The sequence below is a fragment of the Gorilla gorilla genome, chromosome 14 (genome assembly GCF_029281585.2).
Source record: "Gorilla gorilla gorilla isolate KB3781 chromosome 14, NHGRI_mGorGor1-v2.1_pri, whole genome shotgun sequence".
Lineage (NCBI taxonomy): Eukaryota > Metazoa > Chordata > Mammalia > Primates > Hominidae > Gorilla > Gorilla gorilla.
In genome coordinates, this window is record NC_073238.2 from 74,787,302 (window position 1) to 74,806,714 (window position 19,413).

The 19,413-nt window shown below is 39.7% G+C and overlaps 1 protein-coding gene and 1 long non-coding RNA gene across 5 annotated transcripts in view; one reads left to right on the forward strand and one right to left on the reverse strand.

Annotated features, from left to right (window-relative positions):
- Positions 1–19,360, reverse strand: part of DIAPH3 (diaphanous related formin 3) — a 490,541-nt gene extending 471,181 nt beyond the window's left edge. For 2 of the 4 annotated variants that reach the window (XM_055360757.2, XM_055360756.2), the window contains exon 1: positions 18,986–19,346. In XM_055360757.2, coding sequence (XP_055216732.2) covers positions 18,986–19,165 — 180 coding nt within the window. In that variant the 5' untranslated portion in view covers positions 19,166–19,346. Of the gene's footprint in view, positions 1–18,985 lie in introns of all 4 variants that reach the window. The other 2 variants (XM_055360754.2, XM_055360755.2) reach the window with 2 other exon arrangements.
- LOC109029481 (uncharacterized) lies at positions 8–9,044 on the forward strand. The gene is made up of 4 exons (XR_002008574.3): positions 8–236; positions 2,639–2,716; positions 4,518–4,700; positions 8,762–9,044. It is a non-coding gene; the product is annotated as an uncharacterized lncRNA (long non-coding RNA).
- Positions 19,361–19,413: the final 53 nt, after the last annotated feature.

Below are 19,413 nucleotides of genomic sequence, written 5' to 3' on the forward strand. Positions count from 1 at the left end.
GCTCTACTCTTGCACGGACCAAGGACATGTATGTCTATCTGGAATTATGAGGTTCTAGGCTTGGCTGTGTGAAGATCAAAGCAGAGGAAGCCACACAATGCAGAGAACCAACAGTGGAGCTACACCTAGTGAGAAGCAAAGAGACGATGGATGGCCTGAGAGGGAAAGAGACTGAGAAAAGCTGTCAGCTTTTAGTTCCTGGTTCCAGTCCTTTGTGACAGCCAGCTTGATTAGAGGTGCTACTCTTGTGTATCTTTACAATTCCTCCTTTCAGGATTACAGTAGATATTGTATAGGGATCTGTTCCTTTAGACCAAATGGGCCTTTAACTGAGACAGAACCCAAGATTGCTAAATGGGTCCCTAGGTACCCATATGATACAGCCCACCTTATCACTACTACTACACCTTACTGGACACTTTGTGATTACTAGTATACCCAGCAACCCTAAAAACTCGCTATTAACCCCATCTTAGAGAACAGGAAATTGAACAGCACAGAAGTGACTTATAAGGGTTGGTGAGTACCTAGGCTGGGAATGAGTCAAAAATCCAGCCTCATTCTCCTTCCTTTCTCTCAGTCCCCAGAACTATGATGGGACAGCCAGCCGCTGAAGCAGTTTCTGAATTATTTATGGAGCAAAGAATTCAAAAATGAAATCTTAACAAGAAAGATGAGCATAATTCCAATTGGATGATTACTAAATGATAACAACAACACTGACTTAAACCATACCTTAAAACCAGGCGCGGTGGCTCACGCCTGTAATCCCAGCAGGGAGGCTGAGGCGGGTGGATCACAAGGTCAGGAGATCGAGACCATCCTGGCTAACACAGTGAAACCCCGTCTCTACTAAAAAAATACAAAAAATTAGCTGGGCGTGGTGGCGGGCACCTGTAGTCCCAGCTACTTGGGAGGCTGAGGCAGGAGAATGACGTGAACTCAGAGGCGGAGCTTGCAGTGAGCTGAGATCGTGCCACTGCACTCCAGCCTGGGTGACAGAGCGAGACTCCGTCTCAAAAAAAAAAAAAAAAAAAAAAACCTCAAAGATAAATGGGCATGGAGAGGGGTTGCAATTTCTGTCAATTGACTAACACTAATAAGAATACATGGTTTGCTAGGGTGTTTCCTCCTTTTTTTTTTTAAGTTGCTCTCAAATATGTAATAGAAATGAAAAGCTTTTTTATTTCTCATTTATAGATTTTTAAAGCTGTGGTATATACCACAAACCTTATAAACCATACACTCCCAATTCAGATGAAACATAAGCCAAAATTATCCACATTCCAACATGTCACTAAAAAATGCTTGTCAGGAATTATAATACAACAGCTAAAGAAAATTTAATTTCTTAAATTATTGATAAAGTTTGAACTTTTTCTAAATAACTGAATTACCATTAAGTTTTCTTGTATAATTTAATACTACTTTTTATTACACCCTGTAAATTGTTTTATCTCTTAAAAGGAATCAAAAAGATGATTACATATTTATAAAATTAGCATCTGAAAAATGAAGAGCACAATTCCAGTTTTTACATGCAGTTCCAGTACTATGCATAAGATGTAGGTTACATTTTACATTTCTTTCAGAAATATTAACCAAACAGGATATAGTTACTGCACATCTAAGTTACCAGGCCACCAGGTGCGGGCTGGGTCATAAAGACCTATAAAATATGGTACCTGCCCTGAAGAAGTTTATAATCCAATAAGTTCTAGAGGAAAAAGAAATAAGCTGGGTCACTTATTTTCCCTTCTTGGTGATTCAAAAAAATAATATAACATTAGTAACTGCCTGCCAGAGCTAAACATACTGAAAAACACAGATTCATCTCCTTAATGCTTTCCTTTGCACTTGTCATCCAAAGCAATGTGGGGAATTTGGAGAGATAAATTCTAGAATGGGATTTGATGCAGAGCGGCCCAATACTGTACCTAATTTGCACTGTGCCATATGCAATACAGTGAAATCCTAACACATTACATTCTATATTGCAGTCTGGTTATGAACACACCAATTTCTGTAGTCCAGCCACAAGCTCAAGCAACTGCAGCCTAACTGTCCTTGGAAATCCTCCAACAATGCCAAAGGAGACTTCAGCAATGATTTAAGCATATTTGTATAGGACTTTTAAAAGTACAATAGTTTTAGGTTGATTATCGCACCATTCAACACACTAATAAAAAAAGGCAACAAGGTTTGCAGGAAGTCAGCAGCTGATAGCCACAGGTAAGGGAAGGCACCCATTGATCCTAATAATCTAGTGAAAATTACTAAGGACTGCAGATCTCACAAGGATGTGAAGATAATTCTCACATGCCTGTTTCTGTCATCACTGATGTTGTTTCACTCGTAAACTTATTGAGGGTAGCTCCATAGGCTATAAAACTGCATCATCTTTGCCAGAATAAAATGTCCATGTTATCTATAAGAGTTAAATCACGTTACTGGAAGGTAGTCTATAACAAACACCTGACTCACAGGTGAAGCCTCCAAGGGCCATAGGTAGTCCCTTTAAACTTGAATGTAGGCCAATGTCTGTCAGCTGAAGAACTAGGAAAAAAAAATGCTGCCGAGAATACCATAGGAAAATTCTCAGCATGTGTCTTCAACTTGTGCAAATTCCTATTTACAGAGAAAAGGTCATTTGGAAAATATAGCCATTTTTGGAAGACTGAGCAGCCAAGGTTCTTAAGATTGGGACAAAACAAAGGTAAATTTGTTCATCAGTCTACTTGGTACATGTTTGGAACTAGAGACTCAAATAGGGAAAATTTGCTCTTGGGCCTCCCCTTCCCCTCTATCAGATAAGTAAGGCTAACAGAAACTTCAATCTGTAAGGTACAGTACAGTGAGATTAGTGCTATAACTGATACTGATCTAAGCATTCCAGAAGATCTGCTTACAGATACCAGGGAACACCTCAGGGTCCAGATTTGCTTCAAGCATGCACAGAGGACACTGGAATGGACCAAACCAGCACAGAGCAAAAGCTTTCTAGACAGGAGGTCTAGCTTGTAAAAATACATTGCAATCATGCAGGGACCTACAAGTAAATTGTATGAATGAGGAACTGGAATTTCAGGTGGAAGTTGAGGGATCCAATCTAGAAATGTGGGCAATGACAAAATTTAAAGGACAAGATCATGCTACTTGACCTTTAAGTTGTGGATGATGCAGGAGAGAAACTGAAGGGTTTTAAGCAGGTTCCATAATCACACTTGGGTTCCAAAGAAAACTATTGTAGCTGCAACATGGTGGATAAAACAGAGTAGACCCAAGACCCAGAGCCAAGGAAATCAGTTAGGAAGCTATTGCAATAACCCAGCAGAGAGATGGAAGGTAAGATAAATGAGGTCAGGGACAGTAGGAGAAGAGAAGAGGCAAGTGCTATAAGTACCCAGGAAGCATAATCAAGGTTACTGGATAACCAATGCATATGGAAGTTAAAGATCAAGAAGTTGAAAATAAATCCAAGGATAAAGTGTTGACACTGACTAAGAGAATACAAAAGAAAGAAGTTTATGAGAAAGCAGATAAATTCGAGTTGAGATACAGTGAGTTTGAGGTACCTCTAAGCCATCCATGTAAAATAAGGTTGAATATTTTGGACAAAAGCTCAAAAGACCATCCTAAAATAAAGATGGAGTTTTAAGAAGTCATCAGCTTCTAAATCTGAGCTGTCCAATATGCTAGCCATTAGCCATATATGGCTATTTAAACACAACTTAATTCAAATTACACAAATTAACAATTCAGCTCTTTGGTAGCAGTAGCCACATTCAAGTGCTCAAAAGCCACATATAGCTAGTGACTATCAAATTGGACATGGCAGGACACAACATTTCCATCATTTCAGAAAGCACTAATCTAAGTGGTAGTAAAAGCTAAAGAAATGGATGAGTTCACACTAGAAGCACGTATAAAGTAAAAAGAGAAAATCAAAGAGATTACTTGGAAACACTCATTTTAAAGGATAGGGAAAGGAATAACCAAAGATCAGAAGAGAAGAACATGTTAGACCATGGTTTCAAGGGGGGCAAGGTTTGTACAAATACAATGAAGAAGTCATATAGGGTGAGGCTTAAAACAAAAATCAGCACTGGGTTTGGCAGCTGATCTGCCTGGGCAACAGAGCAAGACCCTGACTCAAAAAAAAGCCCAAGTTAACTCCACAGCCTGAGTTCTTAAAGATTATGCTACATGAACTCCCCAGCAACACTGTAGTATATGTGTTGATTCACACCTCTCTTTCCCCATACCAGACTGAATATAAACCTCTTGAAATCAAGGACCAAATTGCATCTACCCGTGTGCTATGCTCAGGATAACTGGCATTCAAAAATTTACCGAATAAATGAAAACAAGTAATTCACAGAAAGTGGCTAAAAAGGAAGGAAGCAGAGCATGGTATTCGGAGAGACAAAGGGTCAAGGGAAAGTTGAGGAAAGGGGTTGTTTGGTTTTCCTTCTGCTTTTTCTTTCACAATGGTAAACATTTCAGCACCATTACAGGATGGAGCGTGTAAAGAGCAAAACCTTCCTGACAGAATGTGGATGGGCCAAAAACAGCAGTAAAGAGATTAACCTCAAATAGGAAAATATATTCCTTGTGTGGATATTGGAGGAGAAACAATGAAGAATGGTCGCAGATATAGACAATTACAGCAAGCTCTAGGAAAACTTTCTCTGAAAAAGGTATCAAGGGGCATGCTAAGAGTCAGGAGTAATCATTTCTAAGATCTTAAGCGAATGCTGTGGTATGTTCCCATGTGGGAAAAAAGTGGGTGCTTGACACACACACAGAATATCATTGGAAGGATACAAAAGAGCTAGGTGCAGTGGCTCACATCTATAATCCCAGCACTTTGAGAGGTTGAGGTAGAAGAACTACTTTACCCCAAGAGTTCAAGACAAGCCAGGGCAACACGATGAGACCCTGTCTGTATAAAATATAAATAAATAAATTAGCCAAGTGGTGCAGCGTGCCTGTAGTCCCAGCTACTCCAGAAGCTGAGGTGGGAGGATCGCATGAGCCCAAGAGGTGGAGGCTGCAGTGAGCCATGATTGTACCACTGCACGCCAGCCTGGGTGACAGAGTGAGACACTGTCTCAAAAAAAAAAAAAAAAGATATAAAAGAAAATAATAAGCTAACCAGCAGCCCTTGGGGCTGCTCTGCCTATGGAGTAGCCATCTTTTGTTTCTTTACTTCTCTGATACTTTCTTTCACGTTAAAAAAGAAAAAATAATAAATGTCATCATGGCAGGTGGTGGGGAGGGGGACCTTAATTGGTGGTCTAGGATGGAAGGGAGGCTTAGGGAATTTCCCTTTGTACTCCTACATTGTTGGACTTTTTAAGAAGTACAGATGTTGTTTTTCAGTTTATTTATTTTTTGAGACAGGATCCCGCTCTGTTTCCCAGACTGGAGTGCAGTGACACAATCATGGCTCACTGCAACCACAGCTTTCCAGGTTCAAGCAATCCTCCCACCTCAGCCTTCCAAGCAGCTGGGACTTCAGAAATGCACCACCACGCCAGGCTAACGTTTTTGTATTTTTTTGTACAGACTGGGTTTCACCATGTTGCCCAGGCTGGTCGTGAATCCCTGGACTCAAGCAATCCACCTGCTTCGGCCTCACAAAGTGCTGGGATTATAGACATGAGCCACCACGCCTGGCCGCTTTTTCAATTGAAAAAAACTATTTGGGACAAAAAAGAATCAGGCCCATAGATGAGATAAAGAAGTGATAGATTTAGCATAAATGCTGTGAGAAATTGAAAAGGAGATGACCAAAGAGCTAGTGAAAAGTCAGGACCCATCATGCCCTATTCCCAGTTAATCTCTCTGTGTCTCAACCCCCTCATGTGCAAAATAACAGTAGGGAGAGTGCCCATTTCAAAGTACTGTGTGAGGGATAAGTGATTAAAATAGTGCCCAGCCCGTTGTATGAGCTGAACAAATGCAGTTATTGTGATGATGATTGTTATCTAGCAGCACTGAGGACACACAGATACCCAGTGTCTAAGGGCATCAGTTCACAAAGCTGGGAGTGGTTTCCACCAGGATGCAGGAACCCAGTTCAGCCACAGAAGCCTGCCAGGTTGCTCCAGGCTTGGAGATCTGAGGCAACTGAACAAGGAGGCCAAAGGTTCTATTATTTATTGATATTCTACCTTATGTGAGGTGTGAGGAAGTGAGGAGTTTGAAGGCATCCCAGTTCAAAGGGAGCTCCATGGTTACTTTTGTGGAGTGTGGGTTTAGTGTGGAGCAAATGTTGACAGCAGGAGGCAGACAGAGAAAGAGAGGCAATGTACAGAGGCTGTAGTAGGTCTACATGAAACAGAAAGGAAGGGAATATATCCAGGCACCAAACAAACCTCTGGTGTGTGTCCCACTGCAATGAATGGCTGAGTCCCTGGACACAATGCCAGTGTCCCCCAGGAAAAAAAAAAAAAAAAAAAAAAAAAGCTATGAGGATAAAGGAAGTAGGAAGCAGGAAGAAGAGGTTAAAATGCTGTCAATAACTGAGAACTTAACACTATAGTGATGAGGTCTCCCCTATTAATAATAGTTGTCACATATTAATTGTGCTGTGCCTAAGCTATCGTAACATGTGTTAACTCAACTAATCCTCACAACAATCTATAAGCAAACAGACTAATTACTTCCATTTTATAGAAGGGAAAACAGAGGCACAAAGGTTGATAATTTGCCCAAGGATATACAGACACGTTTGAGTCTCTCTCAAGTCTTTTTATCACAGTTTAAGGGTGGGACTTCAGAGCGACATTGCCAGGCCCAAGTTCTTCAATAACCCACACATGTTTCTGGTAGTCTTTACATACCCTTGCCCACCACCACTAGGATCTTTTATAAAAAGAAATGAGTAATTATTAATAACATTTAAGCAAATTCATCATGAATGGGTTAATGAACCAGGCAATATAAAGTTACAAGAGTACTTTGTTTTGATTTTCAATTAGCCAAACATTCAGATTCCTACTGTAAGCACAAGTCTATACCAGGCACCACACAGAAAGTGACTTCTAAAAGCTTACAAACACATATATAAAGTAACTAAAAGCAGGTTCAATATAACATAACAATAAGAGCAAAATTATATCCTCAAAAGAGACTGAGTGGAGTTAGAACATGGTTTTAATTGGAGACCGTCACCTTTTATAAAGAAGTGAAATAGTCATATTGAATTTCTCAATGCAGATTATATGCACTCCATTTTTCATGTTCATTTCCCAGGCTGTCAATTTTTTCATTAAAAAAGAATTGTAATTGTCATTATGCAAGGAATTCAATCAAAGGTTTTAATAAACAAAAACAGTTTAATTCTATAGTAAAGTCCATAATTAATGTCACCAATTTGCAAATCTTTTATTTAAAAACTGAATGTTACAAAGTTTCATTTTATGACACCCAAATAAACAGCCAACCTCGGAAAAAAATGCAGCAATTACGGGATAAACTCTCTGTATCTTGGGAAGATACTTCACAATAAAATTAACTAAATAAATGCAGCATTATGGATCTCACAATTAATCTACTAAGGGCTTTTACTAAGGGCTTCAAGAAATTCTACACCATAACTCCTTTGACAGAACTATGACTGAACAGGTATTCAGTCTTCTTTAATTCAAGAGGGTGTGTACTTAGACCACAGCTACTTGGATATATCCCACATCCCTCAGCACACAGAATGACCTCACATTTGGTACATTAATTCATAGTCTCCCCCTTCCTTTCCAGTATTTAAGATCTGCCATGATCCTCAAAGATGGAGAGATCAGAAAGCTACTGAGTATTAATTCCATTCACAGATTTACTTTTAGGGAAAGATATATATATATATATATATATAAATTGGAACCCTAAAAAAATCAAAATTGAATTTAAAAAAATCAAAATTGAATTAAAAAAAAAAAGCCCTGTAAACCCAGGAAATGAAGAGTAAAGATTAGAAGGAGATAAAGATAAGAAGGGAGAAAATGAACATTTCAATGGAATTTATGATATTTAATGTTTTAAGCTTATTAGTGAGTATACAGTGTTTTACACCTCTTTTGTATGATACATACATGATAAAATATATTTTTTTAAAGATTGCAAGTTTCTTATTTACCCAAAAAAACTATTAGAAGCAAACTGTTTTGAAACACATTGTATACATCCTTCACTACTGATAAATACTTACTAATCACTTTTACCTCATCACTAAACAAAGGACTAAGGTGAAAAACATTTGCCTGGTTCAGGTACACATCTAATTTCTTAACTCCAGTCATCTCTGGGTACCCCAAACTGTGGTCTACAGAGGCCTTCCACAAATTCTACTTAAGTCTTATGTTTTTTCAAGATTATCTTAAACATTAGAACTAAAGTAAGCATATTCTGGACATTGTGAATGACCCACTCTATAACCATGTTCTCTCAGGAACTTTTGGTTTTACTTTCGTATTTACTACCAATATGGTTCTCAATGAGGGCCAAGCAACATCATGACACAATAGATTTTCACAAGCTCTTCCACTTAGGAAGAATTCAGTTCCAAATGGCTATTTATAATTCCAAAATCACACTATTCTGGAAACTATGCACCCACAGGTATGGAAAATTAGATTTCAAGAGAAAAATGAATATAGAAGCTGGAAGTATAAGAGTTTTTATTTTTTCTGCTGCTTCAACAGTTTCATAACATTTACTAAAAAATGTTTATATATGGCTATTTTCTTTTTAAAAACAGGTTTATAACAGTTCACTACTTCATCCTCAAGCCAACACCTATGAAAAAGATAATGGTGTCCGATGACAGGCCTCTGCTAACAGTGTAAGGCTATCTGTGAACTCCTCAGTCTACACATATCTTCCTCAGCCTCTGGGATTCCATTTCCACCCAAGAATTAAATTGATAGAAAGAAAAACAGCAAAATATACACATATTTTTCCACTATTAAATCCAATAATGATGACTTAATTTCAGCAAAACATCATCAATCGCATTAAATTAATGTTGCTGTTAATTTGAATTTTATGGGTTTTATAGTTTTGTTTTGGATTGTAGATGTAAATCTGTTTTAGTTTTATAGCTGTAAAAAGTGATAGGCATAAAGAGTTACACTTAGTTTTATATCTGTACATATATTAGTAACATTATTTTTATTATCATTCAAGCCCATATTGGAGTATCACAAGAATTTTTTTTCCTAAGTTTGAAGTTGTTTCCTTTATATGTTTTTTTGTAAGTTACATTTGTACCCCAAGTTTCATCATCCTATTATCCCCACTTTAGAAATAAAGAATGGGCCCCTAAGAAAGCTTCAGAAACTTGCTCTGACCATTCAGTCATCAGATCAGAACTCTGCATCAATCCAAATGTCACCTGGTATGCCAGGATAAGAACTAAGAACAGAATGGCTCTGCCTCCAGCACACCAAGAGGAAATAGCCTGGTTCAATTAAGTTTTCCAAGATTAGAAAGCTTTTCAAATATCCAATGTATTCCTAATGCCCTAAGGTGTAGGCAAAAATTGTACTATTATTACTGTTACTACTAATGATAATAAAAACAACAATCCTATAAATGGCAAATATTTCCATAGAGGTTATAATGAGCCAGGTATTCTAGGCCCAAAACATAACTTTTAATCTTCATGACAACCCCATGTTACACATGAGAAAGGGGAGGCACAGAGAACAGTTAAGTAATTGCTCAGTTCACACAGCTAATAAGTGATATTGCTGGGATTCAACCCCTGAGAGTGGTTCAAGTCACTGCTCATAAATGTTACTCATAACGCTTCTTCTACAAAAAACTGTAGGAAAAGATAGCAGTGGGTCTTTTGAAGAATAAAATCTATGGCAAGCATTTCCAAATAGATTTCACTAAGTAACTAGTAACATGAATGTTTCAGGACCAAAGCTTATTTAAACTCTTAAATTCTCCCCTAAGTTAATAAAGACTATTCAATTTGCTATTTGAGAAAAATTACTCCCAATGGTAAGGTATTTCAATGCCATCCTGCTGCTACTGAGAGAAAAGTTACCTTTGTAGATCCTGTTCAAAGAAAGCCCATGCTTTGATCCTTAATATCCCATGAAGTAAAAGGTTATGCTTAATCTATATTTTATAGATCTAAAAGTCAAATTAGTTTCTGAGATAAACAAGCAAGAGTGTAAGGATAAGCATATTCTTTAGCATTCATTTGATTCCTAGTTTAGAGGATACTATGTGCTGAGTTAAAGACAATTACATTAGTGTAATACGTAGCAGTTTTTTCCTGTATTATTCTGCAAGCATAAACAAGTTAGACACATGTTAATTTACATTCTATATAAAAAGCCAATTTTAAACCCAATTTATAAGGCAATAAATATATAAAGATTCTAGGACACAGCAATAAAGTTACGCCATAAAGTAGAGTTAATTCAAGACAACAATAATAAAAGCATGACAAATTTTAGCATTCCACCAACTGCACAAAGGTGTTTCAGGTAACATCTGTTCAGAAGCAATTGCTACAAGATAGACTAGATGAGATGCAAGGTTTCACCATGTAATAAATGTATGTCAGTTTGCTTGCTTCATAATTAAAGACATGAGTCTTTGAAAAAAGCAATTAAGCCCTGTTCTAAATCTGAGACAATCATCCCTATCTCTACCCCCACCCCTTTTTTACCCTCAAAGAAAAGACCCAGAGTGGTCCAGGAGTATTAAATGCCATATGTTATCTACTTTCAGCAGCTAAATGTATCCCCCAAAAAGCCACTTAACATATATTGTTTCTTTTGATAAATCATTTATTTAAAAAAAATTCTGAGTTTTTCTGTTTTATTAAGAAGGATAGAAAGGAAAGAAAGGCTGGGAAAATTCAGAGCAATTCTTAGAACAGCAGCCTGAATAAAATGATTTTACCTCCTTCTGAAGGTTACAATGCCTGGTGTGTGTTAGGTAGAATTCTGACACGAATAAAATTTAGGTGCCTAAAGCTTTCAACTAAAAACAGTATCTCAATTCTTGACAGTTTAACCCTAGGACAACTGAGAGCATCACTTAAGCTGAGAACTCAATGAAGGAACAAGTTCAAAAAACCAAAAAGAGCATTTAGATATCACCTCCATCTTTTCCCACCTTCCTAGAAACTATAAATATAGAGTAGACAAAACATGAATGGAGGTTTTGGTTGTTATTCCAGTGGTGGTTTATTTTTCTATTGTAATTTGGTTATCGTCTGTCCTCCCAAATTACAAACAAACCCTCTGAAATAAAGTGAAGGGAGAGATTTAAATGAATCTGATGGTCCTCCTTGTAACTATACCTAGCTTCATTTCCTATGGCAGGTGTAACACATTACCACAAACTGGCAGCTTAAAACAACAGAAATTCATTCTCTCAGTTCTGGAGGCCTGAAGTCCCAAATCAGTTTCACTGCGCCAAAATGAAGGTGGGCTGCTCTCCTTCTAGAAGCTCTAGGGGAGTAGCCTTCCTTGACTCTTCCAGCTTCAGATGGCTGCATTACCAATCTCTGCCTCTGCAGTCACAACACTTTCTCCTCTTCTGTGGTCAAATAACAACACATGTGTTTGCATTTAGGGGCCACTGTGATGATCCAGAATAATCTCATTTTAAAATCCTTAATCATCTGTGTAAAGTCCTTTAAAAAAGAAAACAGGAGAAAAGGCATACAAAGGTATTATGTGCAAGTGTGGCAAGTGTGGAGTCATACAAAGTATGAAACTCAAAGAAGGGCCAGATGGCTAAATCTTAAATACCCTCTTCATAGGGAAGAGGGAAGTGGGGTATGTAAGGCAATTTACAGGATGAGTAAATAATCTTTAGGGGGGATGAATGGGCCCAAAGAGGAGATGAAAGTCTGAGACAAAGTTTGTCTGGGCTTGGTGTGGTGTCAACTCCAGTCTTCCTTCCTTCAGTATGCATCTATTTGACTTGAGATGTCTGGGAAAGAGATTCACAACAGTTGAATATCTTCTGGAGGATACAACCTTTAGGTAGATAGGGGAACTTCAGAGAAGACCCTTTCTTGCATTTCTGGCTCCCCAGGTTCTCTCGATTTGAAGTCCAAAGTGGCATATTTGGGGGTATAATTTTCTGAGCCCTAACAATGCTTTCTTTCTCAGATTAGTATCATAAGCTCCAAACAGAAGTTGCTTAAATAAGTGCGTTTTCTTTTTCTCCCAGTACAAGATGTCTGGTGGCAGGTAAGTTCCCAGGTTAACCTAACCTATAGTGGCCCAGAGACCCAGATCCTTGACATACATATATATATATATATATATTTTTTTTTTTTTGAGACAGAGGAGTCTCACTCTGTCACCCAGGCTGGAGTGCAGTGGCACAATCTCGTCTCACTGCAACCTTTGCCTCCCAGATTCAAGCGATTCTCCTGACTCAGCCTCCCGAGTAGGTGGGATTACAGGCGCCCACTGCCACGCCTGGCTAATTTTGGTATTTTTAGTAGAGACGGGGTTTCACCATGTTGGCCAGGCTGTCATCGAACTCCTGGCCTCAAGTGATCCGCCTGCCTTGGCCTCCCAAAGTGCTGGGATTACAGGCACGCGCCACTGTACCCAACCCCTTCCTATATTCTTGCTCTGCCATATGTAGCGCAGTACACGGGCCTTGTCTTCAGGCTAGCTATCCTCATGACCAGAAGACTATGGCAAAATAAGCATCACATCCTGACTATGGCCAAAGGCAAAAAATGGGCTATTGCTTCTTGTTAGCCTTTTTCTTTCAGATGTTGTATTTTTCAATGCTAGAATTTCCACTGTGGTCTTTTTATAGTTTCTGTTTCTCTACAGAGGTTTCCTATCATTTCATTCATTGTGAGCATATTTCATTTATATTCTTAAATATGGTTATACAACTGCTTTAAAATCCTTGTCTATTAATGCTTACAACTGAGTTATCTTGAGATTGGTCTCCATTGATTCCTTTTTCTTGTTTGTATGGGTCACATTTTCCTGTTTTTTCCTAATGTCAAATACCTTTGCACTGTATCCTGAACATTGTGAATGTATGGTGTAGGGACTCTGAATTCCTTCTATTCTTCTGAGAAGTATTGCTTTTTGTGTTTGTTTTAGCAGGCAGTTAACTTGGCTGAACTCTCAAACTGCACATACTGTCCCATCCGCTGGATGGGACCTGAAATTTTAGTTCAGATATGTTAGCCCTACCTATGCTGCTTGGAGTCTGTCCCATACATGTAGGGTTCAGAAATTTGAGGACTCTACACACAGAATTTGGGGCTACCCATTTGTGGCTCCTTCTCCTCTCCAGGATTTTCTCCTCATTTATCAGCTATATGGTCACCAGAACTCTGCCCTCTGGTTTTTTATGCCAGTACAACTGTGGGCTTATATTCTAGTTTTAACCACCCCACATGACCCTGATTAGGGGCTTCCCTTATGCAAAAAGCTACAAAAAATGACAAACTTATCCAGTGCTAGTCCCTTCTTCCAAGTATTGTCTCCAATAGCCATGTCTTTTGATCACTCTCCAGTGTTTTAATAGTTGCTTTTTATAATTTTGTCATGTGAGAGGTCTGTGGTCCAATGAGATCTCAGCCAATACTGGATGCAAAGTTTTTGTTAGTTCCTTTTTACAGAGCAAAGACATCTTTCTCAGAATTCCCCAGCAGATTTCTCCTTTAGCTTACTGGCTAGAATTGTTTTCATCTGCTCTTTGTTAATCCCCTTTGTTCTGGGGCCTGCATGCCTGGAAGGATTTGGCTGCCACACACTGGCTGGTATACATTAATGAGTTGGGTTACAGCTTATTCATTAAGCTTGTGAGCTTAGTTAATGTGTATCCACCTCAGACATAGATTCAATCTCCATGTGCTGACCATATAACTGTCCAAGACCCCAGATGTCCAGATGTGTGGAACTTTGGGGCTGCCTCCTCCTGGTGGAGTTCAACAGGCCCAGGCAGAGGTTGCTTGAACCACCTGTGGTTGCCCCAGCTAAAAGGGTAGAAGCAGCCACATTCCACAATCTGGACTGGCTGGGAAGCTGAGCAGGGAGTTCTAAAGAGTGGCAGCCCAAACTCAGGCAGGCAAGCACTGAAGGATGGTTCCTCATCCTCCCAGCAGGAGGCTGGAGGCTATGAGATACCCTGTCTCTCAGGGGCTGGAAGAGCAAAGAGCAGTATCTCTTTCAGACATCCTGCTGTCAGAAGTTACACCACAGCACAGTCATACATTGGGTTTAATTGTTGCTCCTGCCTGGCCCCTCTTAAAAAAAAAAAAACAAAAAAAAAACCAAATAACCTGTAAAGTCATTTTTTGCCATATAAGGTAACATTCACAGGTTCCAGGGATTAAGGAGTGTCTACCTTTTGGAAGATCATTGTTCGGCCTACTACACCTGCTTCCAAATAACCCAAAGTAATTGGCAAACATGCACTAATCTCATTAAGCTTACTGGGATTTCATCTGTACTCAAATTCCTACTACGTGTACCATCAACAAAAATTCTCCAACCTTGTAAATTTTCTCACCTTGCAGCCTGCCTATAATCAGAAAATCAATTCTATATTCATATTATATATTAATTAAAGGCATCACTAATTATTGCTAATGGTTCCTGGATGAGAAAAGAAGCAGTAAAGATTAAAGTTCCCAACAGCTATGGGAGAGAATTCAGGACAGTGATTAAGAATGTGTATTCTGGGCCAGGTGCAATGGCTCACGCCTGTAATCCCAGCACTTTGGGAGGCCGAAGTGGGTGGATCACTTGAGGTCAGGAGTTCAAGACCTGCCTGGCCAACATGGTGAAGCCTCATCTCTACTAAAAATACAAAATTAGCCGGGTGTAGTGACACATGCCTGTAATCCCAGTTACTAGAAGGCTGAGGCAGGAGAACTGCTTGAGCCCAGGAGGCAGAGGTTGCAATGAGCCAAGATTGTGCCACTGCACTCCTGTCTGGGCAACAGAATGAGACTTCGTCTCACAAAAAAAAAAAAAAGAAAAAAGAAAAAAAGAAAAAAGAAAGAAAGAAAGAATGTATACTCTGAAGCCAGCTTGCCTAGATTCAAATCTCAGCCTCATGAACTGGCAGCTGTGTGATTTTAGGCAGCTTAATCTCTGTGTACCCTGGTTTCCTCCTATGGCAAACAAGGTTAATAATACTACCTACCTCACAAGGTTGTTCTAAGAATTAAAGGAGTTGATAATTACAACGCACCTAGAACAGTGCTTGGCTCACTCAGAAAGGTTAACTAGTATTACCATCAATGCCCAAACATGGTAAATATACAGAAATTAAAGGATAAGGTGAAAAAATCTCAAAACCGGCCAGGCGCGGTGGCTCACGCCTGTAATCCCAGCACTTTGGGAGGCTGAGGTGGGCGGATCACGAGGTCAGGAGTTCGAGACCATCCTGGTTAACACGGTTAACCCCGTCTCTACTAAAAATACAAAAAATTAGCCGGGCGTTGTGGCGGGCGCCTGTAGTCCCAGCTACTCGGGAGGCTGAGGCAGGAGAATGGCGTGAACCCGGGAGGCGGAGCTTGCAGTGAGCCGAGATCACGCCTCTGCACTCCAGCCTGAGCGACAGAGCAAGACTCCGTCTCAAAAAAAGAAAAAAAAGAAAAGAAAAATCTCAAAACCAACACTGAAGGTACTACAATGACATAATCAATCAATAATTAACAATCTATTTGATGGAAACGATTAGACGATTTACACTGAAGTCTGTGAGAACTTTTAGAGGACTCTCCTAATTAAAAAGAACTCCTTCATCAACTTGGACCACCAATTTACAGGCTCCCTTTGAATGGACTGACCTACATCCTAGAGATGGACACTTCTAGAAGCCACATGTCCTGCTCTGCCACCACTACCTGTGTGTTGCCAAGAGTAATGAGAAACAGGTATTACTGAAAGGCTTTCCACAATCTGTAGGACAACTGTTCCGTTCTACAAAGGATATAGGACTCAGGTCCAGGTATTAAGAGTGTGGCCTAGGGCAGGTTCCAAGTTTAATTCCTACGGAATTTTATCTGCCTTCACAAAGTCTCCACCCAGATACTTGCCCTGTCCTCTCAGCCTCCTCCATCTCTCTTCTACGCCCCAGTAGCTATCCCTACCATCTCAATGCTCACGGCTTAAGATATTTTCAAATGAGACCAAGTTGGTTAATTCACAAGCATCCCAAAGTCAATTGATTCGTAGCACAGCCAAAGTATCATACAATTACAATAGACTAATTTCTACTATTTATACTTATCTATGGGAAGAGATATCTAAGCTACAAACTCTTTTACCCAACTCACAAGTGACTTGAAGCCCGCAACTATACATTTGGTAGAAAACAAGAATTTGCCAACTTTAACAGGACTCAAAGTAAAACAAGATTTCAGCGGGTACCAGAGCTCCTGCTTTCTTACACTAAGACAGGAGGGAGTGACCAGTCTACCACTCCATTCCACTACTCGCTTGCTGCTTTGCAGAAGTGTGCAAAACACTGGCCACCTAAATTACTCCTACCCATCACATCACCAACCTATATTACTTGTTCCCATCAAAAACAGCTGCCCCAGGCTCAGATAATGACTGGGTGACCTGAAAAGATTTAGGATAACGTCACTTCATCCAATCAAGAAAAAGCCAAGAACTGACTTGACATCTGCAAGAACAGTGACTGACTTGACACCTACAAGTACAATTACTTTCTGAGGCATTGCTGGGAACTTTGATGGTCTCAAAGATCCCTCTCCATCCAAAAAAACAAGAGTTACTGGTGTGCAATCAAGAGCAGTGAAAGGTAGGCAAACTGGGAAGAGCTGCTCAGGAAGCAGTCTTGAGACTGGGATACTGAACTTTAGTACAGGAACAGAGTAGAGCTGTGCCTGGAACTTCTGCCCATGTTAAGATTTCCAGTTCAACACGAAGGTGGTCCAAAATCAGTAGCATGCCCAGGCTCCTTGGCAGACAAACTCAAACTATCTCCAAAGAAAAGCATCCCTGGAATCCTACAGGTGAAGATAAAGCAATGAGCTTACAAAGATAAATACGCACAAGAAAGAGAGCAAGCCATCATGAATCTGAGTCAATGTAGACAGCCCAGGTTGCAAACAGCAGAACTGTCAAATAAAGAATAAGAACAACCAAGTAGGAAATGTCTAAAGAAATAAATGAATAAGAAACAAAGGACTATCAAGAATGCCCAGACAGATTTGAAAAATAAGCAAATGGAACTTATTAAAATAAAAAATAATTGCTAAAATCAAATATTCAGAAAAGTAGCAGATTAGACATAGCTGATAACAAAATTAATGAACTGGAAGATATAACTAAAGAAATTACCATATAAGCAAGAACCTAAATTAGCTTCAAAGTACCAAGAGTCCAAATTACTTCTAAATTAACTGGAAGTCATGATTCATACCAGACTCCCACCCAAAAACAGTGTTTTAGATGTGTTTTTTACCTTTACAGCTTAAGAGTGTTATCTTTTAGATGTCATTTCATCTTTATGAGAATCCATTTAACAAATGGCATGCTGAGATGGTCAATGTGACATACAGAAGAATGAAAAACAGCACAGAGACTGGAAACCCAATGATCAAACCCTTCAATGAAACTTAACATAAATACTAATTTAGATCCTGTTTTCGTGACCTCCTTGCTGGGAATGAGTCACAGAAAATAACACCTCCTGTATTCTGGACCACAGAAGTTAAAACAAAATAAAATAAGATTATTAACCCAGAGAGTAGACTATAAAAGGAAGAAAAGTCATTGCCTTAGTGGATTCTTCTCACATTAGGCAAAAATCTTTCATTGGGAAGTTAACTCTGTCCTATTCATTCTTCAGATTTGTCAAGATAATGATCAAGTCCATATTTGATCCTTCTGCAAAATGTCACTATTCCTATGACCATTTTGATACTTAATTTGGCATAATTAATCTATGCTGTTCCTCATTTTCAATTAATCTATGCTGTTTCTCATTTTCAGTATTCTGATATATCTCATGTATCAGAATATGGGCTCTCAGTCTTATTCAACTATTATTTTTAACTAAATGTTATAGTTAGCAGCTGGTTCACAAACCATTATTCCCTTAATTTGTGAATCATGACTTAAATTTCTCACAATTTTTACTTGCCCACATAAGGCAAATGCTGTACTGTCTCTCTCTCTCTCTCTCTCACACACACACACACACACACACACACACACACACACACACACACACACACAGTTTTTCCATATTCCTAAGGAAAATGGTGGAGTGGTCAATGTGAAATTTCAATTCTGTTGGACTCATCCCAAATCTATCAACCCTCTATGTGATTTATTTACACACACAAACCCCAAAATAATCATCACTGCCTATACTTTCACTAGTTGACACCAACGAAAAGACAAGGTGTTCATCATGACACTTTCCTTAAGTGTTAAACACAAGCAAACCAGAATAGCAAGTTTCAAATATTTAGAATTCTTTCCAAGCTAAGCAAAACATTCTTTAGCAGTGACCACACCACCCGCCAAGTTTTAAAACTAGCTGTTTCAACTTGGAAAATTATATCTACCTTAAAAGTTCTTATATGTAATTAAAAGTTCTTATTAAAATAATAAGCAGAAAAAAAACTGTCACCTAAAAGTTCATTTTGATATATCTTATACCCTCTTAACACTAGGGAGGAAGGGAGAACTTCGACTTAAAAAATGCAATGTCCACCTAGATGACGTCAATACATATACACATTTGAACTGCTTTTCACATCAGCGTTAAGAAATTTGGGGGCAACACAAAGATCTGGGCATTTGTCACAGGATCCAACTACAACTAGACCCGGTCGTTGTCAATCTATGATCTCTGGCACCTCTGGATCTCTAGAATAAAACTTGGTCCCCAAGTTCTTGTGGGCCACCCTCGGCAGTCAGCCCTACGGCGGGGCGGGAGCGGCCCCACCCTAGCTCCAGGCGATACTCACAAACTTGGGGCGCTTCTCCCCAGGCTCCTCGGGGCCACTGGGCGGCGGAGGGTGTTGGGGGCCCTTCCTGCGCGGCATCTTGCTTTCCCGGCAGCCGCGGAGAGAGGCTGAGGAAGGGTAGGGAGTCCCAGCGGCTGAGCCTTGGGCCGGGTGGTGCAGCCGCGGCCGGTGCCGTTCCATCTTTCCCCGCAGCTCCGGGGACCGGAAAGAAGGTGGCCACTCAGCAAGCCGCAAGCTGGAAGCTGAGGGATCGACAACAGGTTTTTCTCCCGGGGTCCGCCACCCAAACAGTCAGCACAGCCTAGCCCAACCGCTGAAGTCGGGGCCGCAGCCAACACATCTGAAAACTCCCGCCACCCGTGTTGGCCCGGGACTGGCCAATCCCGCGCCGCCGGATCAATGACACGCTGAGGCACCGCCCCTTCCGG